Source organism: Rutidosis leptorrhynchoides, chromosome 7 (genome assembly GCF_046630445.1).
Source record: "Rutidosis leptorrhynchoides isolate AG116_Rl617_1_P2 chromosome 7, CSIRO_AGI_Rlap_v1, whole genome shotgun sequence".
Taxonomy (NCBI): Eukaryota; Viridiplantae; Streptophyta; class Magnoliopsida; order Asterales; family Asteraceae; genus Rutidosis; species Rutidosis leptorrhynchoides.
In genome coordinates, this window is record NC_092339.1 from 9,078,016 (window position 1) to 9,087,834 (window position 9,819).

Sequence of the window (9,819 nt, forward strand, 5' to 3'; positions counted from 1 at the left end):
CACTTTTTTCAGCCATCTTTCATCAGTCTACCTTTACACAACACCAACAACAATCTCGTTTCCTTTACTACGTAAGATTTTTCTAACGATAACTATAAAGTTTGTAATTTACGTCTATAAATGAGTAGTACATGACTGTTATTATTGAATTTTGATTGAAATTTATTATCTGGTACAAACATTTTATGCACTCTAACGACAAAAAGGTTATCGTTATAAAAATCCTAATAGAGGACTATTACTGTAGTTTAGTGATAGTTTGAGGGGTGGACTGGTCGCATAATCTCTACGGATATGGAAAAAAAATTCAAAACAAATACCCTCACCAAATCCTTTCATAATCCCAAATTCCCCAAAAGTTCTTTGTGTATCTGTTGGAAAACAATTATTGATTTGCTACATTTCCTCTATTTAATTTAATAATAAATAATAAAGTTTGCATCTTTAAACTTTCTTCTTGCCATTCAAATTGTTATTATCAATTCTGCAAGCAATTTACAGGTACCCTTAACTCCCCAGATCCAAATTAATTCCATTTCTTCAATATATAATATAAATGTTATCGTCTTAAAACATCATTTTTTGTTAAATTTATTAATTTCTTTTATTAAGTTATGGTTACAAAAGACCTAATTTGAAGTTGCTTGTGGTAAAGTTTATCTTTCAGAACACTCAATTTAGCAATTCTTGGCATACGAAATAATAAAAAATGAAATCTTGATTATGTTCTTTGAAGCATAAACAATAACAAGATTAGGGTTGTATAATATCCAAATCAGGTATCACATGTAGTTTCTAAAGTTGTATGATAATGGTTATGTATGATTATGTAAATGTATCTGTTTGTTTGATTGTTTGTGTTTATTTCTTGCTTGATAGTTGTTAACTTCAAAAGTGTTTTTATTTTATTCTATTAGATTTTTTTATTATATATATTGAATTTGTATAGCTGCTAATAATGTTGATGGTTTGCAGGTGCATATTTATAAGATGGAAGGTAGTATAGTTAGACGAGTTATTCCTTCGGATAATAGCTGCCTCTTCAATGCTGTCGGGTGAAGCTCGAAAATACCGATTTTTCATTTTTCATATTCAAGTTTCTGTCTTTATTTGCAGGGCTATGATTTTTACTCCATAACTGATTACTTTGTATGCAGGTATGTCATGGATCATGATAAAAATAAGGCTTCCGAATTGAGACAGGTTGGATTAAAATAGTCTGTTATTAATCATCTTTTGCATCACCATGTATATTAAATTCTGTAATACATATTTAAAGCATCAGTGTATATATGTATAGGGAATAGTCATGCTTATATATATTTGATAGTCCTTGAAGTTGAGTATTTCTATTTTGCATGTTTATGTGAAAAAAAAAAAAAAAAAAAAATATATATAGATAGTATTTATCTTGTTAACTATATTGTACGATGTATTTATTATAAAAGGTCATAGCTGCTACAGTAGCCAGTGATCCAACGAAGTATTCTGAAGCATTTCTTGGGAAAACTAATGAAGAATATTGTTCTTGGATTCTTAACCCGGATAAATGGGGAGGTATGATTTGTGCTCTTCTTGATATAAATTGTATTAACATGAACTTTTATATTTATTATCACCTTATCATTACTTGGATCTGTTTATATAACTTTTGAAGTTAAGTTACTCTATTCATACTTTTATGCATAGTTTGGACTCATTATAACTTTAACATCACTCCCTAGTCCCTACAAAGGGCGAACCTAGAATGTAAAGTTATCAGGGTCTGCCTTTTTAATTTCAAGTCAAGTTGAAAGACTAAACAAAGGAGTATATTCTTGTTAGTGTGGACCGGATAGTTATAAGCAATAACATAAACGTATGATTAACATCACAACACATAAGTTTTCATTTACAGAACCTAACGTTGTGATAATACACTCCGTAGTAACCTAGGTTAATTATAAATAAGTTGTTATGAATCAATTGTTTTACATTGAAAACACCATGCTTGATTGCGGGTGAGTGACAACTAATTGAAAAACGTAGAAGGGTAATTGAGGGACTTATAAGGAAGACAAAAGACAATGAAGCTTGTGAAAGCAGTTGAGGAAACAAAGACTCGAAAGAAGTCCACGTCGTCCTTTAATAGTTCATTCATATAGTGGTAAATTGAAGTAATCGATAACATTTTATAGGGAAATGTGAGTGGGCCTAGATTAGGAAAATAGGTGATAATTGGGCTTAAAACTCAAACATTGTTTGGATTTCGTTCTTTTCACAACGAGGCTACAACCATCACTAGATAGCCCAAGTGGTTGGGGCCCTGAGTTCCTTGCAAGAGGTCCCAGGTTCGAATCCCGTCTAGAACGAATATTTAGTGGTAGTCAGGGATGAGTTGGAAACAACCAGGAATACTCCCTGCCCCTATGGGGTCGGATTAACTCGCCCTCCCTGGTAGCCGAACACGGAAAACCTTCTACCTTTTTACGTTCAGGCTACACGGTGAAGGGTGTAAGGTGAAGAGTGAAGGGGAGTATTATTACGCAGATATACGCGGCCTAACCGGGTTATCCCTTGATTCCAATCCTTTCTCTTTGCTACCCCAAGATATGATTCTAGCGAAATTTGAACCTGAGATCTGCTGTGAGAATATCATGACCCCACCGGGGTACACATATAAGGTTTTTCTCTATTCAGGTCCCTAACCTGGAAGGAGAGTATTTTTACTCGAATCTACTTCCTGTGCCCTTTCCTTGGCCACTCCCCGGATTCGTTTTTTTAAATAAACATACACTTAATTAAAGTTTTATTATGTGTATGCTTATTAAAAAAGTAAAATTTGAGGGACATCAATGGAACCCTTTTTCAGTAAGCAAGAATCGACGCCCCTCCCTACATAGTTTGCATAGTTGATTTTGTAAACTTATGTATCAAATCTTCTTTTATTTTTTTGAACGGCGGTTAGGAGTCACTGACGGGACTCCGAACGCGATGTCGGAACCCACCCGCCCGATCATATTTATGGTATGAACCATTAGAGTCTCACCGCCCCTTCAGGAGAAATCCACGAAATGGGCGGGTAACCACAAGGAAAATAGAGGAAAAACCTACTTGGGCGAGGCTCAAGCGCATAGACGTTTGAAACCTCCGAGACCATGAAGTGGGCGGGTAACCACAATAAAAATATTTTTTGCAGCACATTGGAGTCGAACGGCCCCCCTTATGGGAAGTCAGCTCACCACCAATGCACCATCACCTTGCGGTTCTTATGTAATTGAATCTGAATCATTTTCCGAATATATATATATATATATATATATATATATATATATATATATATATATATATATATACACACACACACCAAAAGTACAGACAAGCCCGATCAACATTAGTTATTAATGTAATTTGTGATTCTGATTTACATTCGTAACTTCTAATACCACACACACACACGTAACCTGTGCGTCTAATGTGCCTTGAGTTAACAACCAATAACATAACACAAGAAGTTATAAATCACGTTGATTATAAAAATAAAAGGTAGAAGGTTTTCCCTATTCGGGCTACCCGGGAGGGCGAGTAATCCGACCCCAAACTCTGATGTACGCAACCCAACATGACTACTCCCTAGCTGTTTCCAACCCTTCCCTGGCCACCACAAAATATTCGTCTAGACATGATTCGAACTCGAGATCTCATAGCCCAACCATTGGGCTATCTTGTGATGGTTTCCTTTTTGGGACAAACCCAATCAAATGCCATAATTAGTTAGCAATTCTGACCTTTATGGGTTACTTTTGCATCCAATAAGTTCATAGGTGCTACAACCTTGTTACAAAAGATATTTTAGTTCCCTTTTTTTTTACAACTAGTGAGTAAGTCTTGCATTGTAACAGTTACATATGTTTTGGATCTCCCTAAAAATGTTACACGATTCTTCACCTATTACGTATGTATTGCTGCCTGACTATGTAGTGTTAGAGGTTCAATACTGATATTCGTTGAGAAGGAATTCTAATTATTGTGTTTCTGTTAACATTTGTTTATTAATTTTTATCCAAACTAAATAAAGTATTCAGGTTACTCTTTAGTCTGGTGAATAAGCTCGGCCTTCTTATTCATTGATGGCCCATAAAGTTAGTTTCATTTCAACTCATTTTGTCTATAGGCGTTTACTGCCATTTTTATCTGTTAACCTAATAATTAATTATCAGATTTGCTATTTCACCTTCAAAAGATGTATTTCTGAACGCAGTTCATTATAGTTTAAAAAAATGTGAATATTATTAAAAGTACACTTCTTAACAAGTGTGAAATACTACTGTATATTCATTTACGTAACACTTTTAAACATTAAAATGTACTTCTCTTCTACTTGTCATTTGTGCCTCTTACAGAATTTCTTTATGTTATGAAGGTGCCATTGAGCTTTCAATATTAGCGGATTATTATGGACGTGAAATTGCAGCATATGATATCCAAACAACACGATGTGACTTGTATGGACAGGTCAGCATTCGTAACCATGTCAAGCCTCATGTTCATTTTTTCGTATAAAATCTTGATAGGCCATCTTTATCATCTTTTTTTTTACAGGAAAAGAAGTATGAAGAAAGAGTTATGTTGATATACGATGGACTCCATTACGATGCTCTGGCTGTATGTCATTCTCTCCACCTTTATTTTTCCTTTACCTTATTCTTTTATAGCACATATGTATTTCTTTTTATAGAAAGAGTTATCTTTCTACAATATGTTTTTGGCAAGTTTTGTTTCAAATGATTATTATTATGTATTGATAGATGTCCCCTGTGGATGAAGCTCCTGAAGAGTTTGATCAGACGATATTTGGTGTAGATTCGGATAGGTCCATTGGGTCATATGAATCACTTGCTCTAAATCTTGTTAAGGATCAGCAAAGGTACACAAAATGTTGTGGAGTTTATAAAGTTCTTTTTTAATTGTAATTTGTTGAAGAAAATAATGGTCGATAATGTTAAAATTATAGGAAACGAAGTTACACCGACACTGCCAACTTCACATTGCGCTGCGGAGTGTGCCAGATTGGTGTGATTGGTCAAAAGGTTAGGCATTTAAAAATCTTTTTCAAATATATGTAAACCCAAACGAGACGCTACCTTCTAAACTTCAGTCATATTTATTTATTTTATTTTTTGTTGTTCTGTATTTAATGATGATGCAGGAAGCTGTGGAACATGCACAAGCAACAGGGCATGTCAATTTTCAAGAATTTAAGTAATTTGGTGGCATTTAGTCTGTGAGCTATGTGTTATTGGTTTGTTGTGATACCAAAAGATTGTGTTATTTACCCAAATTGTTGTAAACCTTTGTACTATATCAAGTTATAAACAGGTGTTTAGATTCTTCTTTGTGTTCAATATTGCGAGCTGCATTTTTATCATGTAGCTACATACCAAACTTTCAATTAAGATCAATGGTCATCTTTTACATATTTGACATCCACTAAATAGAATTGATATGTTGAAGATGTAATTCCGTTTTTATATAATATATGATCGAAAACGTTCAAGATTGATAATCCTATACTAAAAGGGAAAATATAAGAATATTGCAGCTTCATGGGCATAAATTAATCTTCCAAATGTTCAAGATTGAAAATTGTACACAACTTCCCTTTCTCAATCACCTGCAACCATATCAATAGCCTAAATCGAATCTCCATCATCATCATCACCACCATCATCGTCATCGTCATCGTCATCGTCACCATCGTCGTCAACCACTACCTGCAACCGTTTTAACTTCATATCTTCTGCTTCAGTACTTGGTGCAACCGTATCTTTTGACTTTCAATTCTCGCTTCCAAAAGTTCGCCTTTTAATCTGTTTTTCTGCGTAACTCCATTTGTAATGTGTGGGTTGCTGCCTGTCCCGGGTGAACAACTCCACTCAGACCCACTCAACCCAGAACTCTGGTCAGGGTGGGTCCCATTTGAGAGTCGCCCGTTCAACCCATCCAATGATATTATCTTGCAATTATCACCATTGCTTGAATATGATCTCCATAAACGAGATATTGAAGATCCTTTTTTAGGATGTTTAATCGGTTCCTCGGTTATTTCTGTAATTAGGGTTCCATCATCCTCTTCCAGTTCTCTTCTATAATCGTTTGTGACAGATGGATCACTTTCATTGGACGAATAATTTGTTCCTCGATCTTCATGATCGCTCATGGTTTCCCAACCACTCTCATCATCTTCACCATTTTGATCAAAATTAACCTCTTCAAAGATCGAATATATGTCATCTGGGTTCGCGGGCTCATATTTAAACTCACTGATTTCTTGAATGTTAACTGAATTCGCATACTGTATTAGGGTTTCAGCCCGTTTCATCTCTTCTATATCAAGATTCGTGCTTTTTGAATTCAAGAAAGTTTCAAGATCCGTTATCACCTTATTCATTTGACAATATTTATCTTCGAGTGTCACTTTTGCATCAACGAGCTTCATTTGAACACGTTCTTCACGCCAAACTTCAGCCATTTGCAACATTTTCCTTTCGTCATCAACATCTTCTCTCAATTTCATCGATTCTCGTTTCAAATCTTCAACTTCCGCCTTATCTTCACCAATTTCGTTAGCTAATTCATCACATACTTCCTCTAGTATCTCTCTTGCTTTGCGTTCCTTTTCATAATCTTGCATGTAACGTTTCGCTGATAGTTTGACTGCGGTCAACTCATTGACTAATTTCGAATTCACAACTTCTGTTCTTTGTCGGTTTTTTCTCTCTCTGCTTAACTCACCCTTTACATCATCAATCACTGCACGAATCTTTTCGTGTTCACGACTCCTCCATGCGGCCCGATCCTCATTGAGCTTATTTAGAAATTGTTCAAGTTTTTTTTTTGATGATCGACGTTCGTTCTCGAGATCGTTAATACGGGCTCGAGCAGTCTCGAGTTCTGACTCGAGCTCCGACACCAAATGCTTTGATTCACCATAGATTCGTCGCACGTTTTCTGATGCTTTCCGTGAGCCCGGGTCCCACTTTGTCGCCCCCTCCATCGAAGAATTAGTAAATTTAAACGTTGGTTCAAGCTATAAGATCATGAAAGGAGACAACATGTCAGCTTGATTTCAAAGGTAATGTTTTCATTCAATTTTATTCAAGAAAAATACTATTTTCAAGATCTAAAAGATGAAACTTGCAAGCAAATATATAAATATATTACATGAATCATATGTATATACTAAACTACATGAAATAAGGACAAGTTTGAAACTCGAAGTACATGTACTACACATGGCGAATGATTAATTAACTAACGAACAACGACGTTAAGATTGCTCTGTGAGTCATGATTACCTTTTGACGAAACTTATTTCTGAATCCAGTAACCGAATTAGGGCTCAGTGGTACTTCTTTCATGTGAAGAAGAGCTGGTGAATGTATTCCCGAATGATCGATTGTGTGCTGCGTATATAAGAAACCAAAAGTTGAGATTCACGAATGAGTAAGAACGTATAAATCGAGTCTAAAAACACCAAAAGGTAATTAGAAGTCAACGTCAAGATTATATCACTGATTTTTTCAAGTCAGTCTTTGTGCCCTAACTCAGAGTCCATCAGTTTTACTCTCAAAAAAGCTACTTTAATCAATGTTGAAATTAAAAGAAGCATTTCAATATAAGGAACCAATACCAGGTTTGGCATCTACATTTTCACAGTTTGCCCTAAATCGGCACTCTATTAGTACCTTCATCATTGTAAGTAACATAAGCCAATTAAGCTAAAGCTATAAGCTTTGTAACTAAGCCAATCCAAGCAACCCCTTACAACTGTTTAATAAGTCAATTGCTAGGAATGTAAACTTAAAGGAATTTATCAAGAAAAACATATATTGTGGTCAGATTTATTCAATATCATATCTAAAACACACACACACACACACACACAAAATTACAATCTTGTTTCAAATTTAGAAACACCAAACCATGTTGAACCTGGGAGAAAAAAACTGAGGTAAGTAGCCCTAATCCTTATTTCACATTACAAACCCTAAAAACAAACAAACACAACTTGATGAGTTGACTTATTTACCTGAATCTCAAACCCATTATTCTTTGGAACATTACATAGCTCACCGCTGCCGTTAACACCAACTTCCGGCAGCTGTAACCGCCAAAGTCCGACAGCTAACTTCCTCGCCGAGACAGCCACCGCATCTCTACCTTTTCTCAATTTCCGTCCATTTATCCGTCCAGAATCCGAATGATTTTCACTTTCCACATCCACATCTGTATCCTCCTCATCTTTCTTGTTACCCTCTACAAACTTCCACCGGAGCAATGGCGTTCCCGGCCGGGAACCCCTTTTTCCGGCAGCAGGAGGTCCGTCTCTTTTCAACCGGACCCCACCAACAGAGTTCCGGGTTTTCCGAGTTGATTGTTTTTCTGAAATGGGTTTGTGTAAGAGATCCGAATCCGGTGTAAAGTTTGAAACTTTAGAAGAAACGATAGCTGTTAGATCTGTTTTCCCGGTGATCTCCATCTTTTCCGGCGAGATTGAGCCGTTAGAATAGCCTTTTTATAAACTCCATTACCATTTTCGTTGTCGGAGTTTTGTTTAAAGAACGCACCACTTTTTATCCATTTACACTCGATTAACTATTTTAACCTTAATTATTATATTTATATATTATATATTATATTATAATCTACATCTACACTATTCTAAACTTCTACACTTCTACATTGTAAGAAAAGCTTAATTGAGATATTTTAAAACTTTTTCTTTAATTTTAACCATTAGATCAACTAAAAGACGAGCACTACCTCCATCATCTAACCATTCATTTAAATTATTGATCAATAAGTAATTTTTACATATTAAAACACCCTAAATACCCTTCTCCTTAAATTAGAATACGGGAGAAAAAACACAAATAAGGGGTCATCCTCATCTCTTTCATTCGCGTTATTTATTCATCCATAAAATGCTCCCACAACGAACCTAAATTGAAAACCTGATTCATTCGAACCCTAAAACATGTTGAACAATCGATTAACACAACCCTAGAACAGGTTCAACAATCGATTAACACTGCAACTGTCGATTCGATACTACCTAAAGATTATGGTAACCTAGATTATCATTCCAATGAATCAGGCCTGCGGACACAAGTAATATCGAAGGAATCAAAGTCTTCCTGAGCAAAGGTTATTGTGGTGTTTTTTTTTCTTTTTTGTTCCAAGGATGTTTTTCTAGGCAAATGACTGTATAATATTTACAATGGTTAAATATATATACCATGTAAATATTTAGCACATTGAATTTATATAAATTGACTATTTGTACACGTTAAGTTCATGCTCTGTAAATATAAATTGTGTATGCATCATATGTGGTATTCAATGGTCTAGATTTGCATTCTAATTTGTATCTTGTGTTATGTTGTAGAATGAAGGTATATTTGATTATGCGCAGAAAATATCAACCGATGTTGAGCAATAACGTTTTGGGTTAGATGACGGGTTTCACTTGGTATTGTACTTTTCTCTTCATTTCTAGATTTGAATATTAATCAAAAATATATGATTATGCATTGTGATTAATATTTTGATAGATCTAATACATATTTTTAAATATCCTGGTACATAAATTAGGTTATGGATTAATACATAGTTTTGAATTAGGTTATTTGAAGTATTTTATATATTTTTTGAATTTGAAGGGTGTGATAGGTAATTTATGGATTCTAATCCTTATTTTCTTTTATATATAATCCCCCCCTGTTCATTGTTCTTCTCCAAGTTTTTCATGCACAATGTCGATGTAGAAAGTTACAG

The 9,819-nt window shown here is 34.9% G+C and overlaps 2 protein-coding genes across 3 annotated transcripts; one reads left to right on the top strand and one right to left on the bottom strand.

Annotated features, from left to right (window-relative positions):
- Positions 1 to 361: 361 nt before the first annotated feature.
- Positions 362 to 5,504, top strand: LOC139858230 (OVARIAN TUMOR DOMAIN-containing deubiquitinating enzyme 2). 2 transcript variants are annotated; one of them, XR_011762856.1, is made up of 10 exons: positions 362 to 501; positions 976 to 1,055; positions 1,158 to 1,203; positions 1,449 to 1,557; positions 4,403 to 4,494; positions 4,582 to 4,644; positions 4,788 to 4,906; positions 4,994 to 5,069; positions 5,189 to 5,331; positions 5,373 to 5,504. XR_011762856.1 is itself a non-coding variant. In XM_071847093.1 (9 exons), the coding sequence occupies exons 2-9, from the start codon at positions 991 to 993 to the stop codon at positions 5,243 to 5,245; spliced, it is 627 nt and encodes a 208-aa protein (XP_071703194.1). In that variant the 5' UTR covers positions 362 to 501; positions 976 to 990; the 3' UTR covers positions 5,246 to 5,371. The 2 variants fall into 2 exon arrangements, 1 of the variants encoding a protein (XP_071703194.1); XM_071847093.1 differs by lacking the exon at positions 5,373 to 5,504 and having other exon boundaries at positions 5,189 to 5,371.
- Positions 5,505 to 5,542: 38 nt separating this feature from the next.
- LOC139858184 (uncharacterized) lies at positions 5,543 to 8,599 on the bottom strand. The gene is made up of 3 exons (XM_071847039.1): positions 8,072 to 8,599; positions 7,338 to 7,445; positions 5,543 to 7,069 (listed from the first exon to the last, which is right to left on the bottom strand). Exons 1-3 carry the CDS (start codon positions 8,519 to 8,521, stop codon positions 5,771 to 5,773), a joined length of 1,857 nt encoding a protein of 618 aa, XP_071703140.1. The 5' UTR covers positions 8,522 to 8,599; the 3' UTR covers positions 5,543 to 5,770.
- Positions 8,600 to 9,819: the final 1,220 nt, after the last annotated feature.

What these genes read in the sequence shown, in the direction of transcription:
- LOC139858230 (XM_071847093.1), top strand. Translation starts at nt 991, where the DNA reads ATGGAAGGTAGTATAGTTAGACGAGTTATTCCTTCGGATAATAGCTGC. An exon ending in CTTGTTAAGGATCAGCAAAG is followed by an intron (nt 4,907 to 4,993) that starts GTACACAAAATG and finishes TTAAAATTATAG; the next exon opens with GAAACGAAGTTACACCGACA. An exon ending in TTGGTGTGATTGGTCAAAAG is followed by an intron (nt 5,070 to 5,188) that starts GTTAGGCATTTA and finishes ATGATGATGCAG; the next exon opens with GAAGCTGTGGAACATGCACA.
- LOC139858184 (XM_071847039.1), bottom strand. Translation starts at nt 8,521, where the DNA reads ATGGAGATCACCGGGAAAACAGATCTAACAGCTATCGTTTCTTCTAAA. An exon ending in ATAATGGGTTTGAGATTCAG is followed by an intron (nt 7,446 to 8,071) that starts GTAAATAAGTCA and finishes TTATATACGCAG; the next exon opens with CACACAATCGATCATTCGGG. An exon ending in GAAATAAGTTTCGTCAAAAG is followed by an intron (nt 7,070 to 7,337) that starts GTAATCATGACT and finishes ATGATCTTATAG; the next exon opens with CTTGAACCAACGTTTAAATT.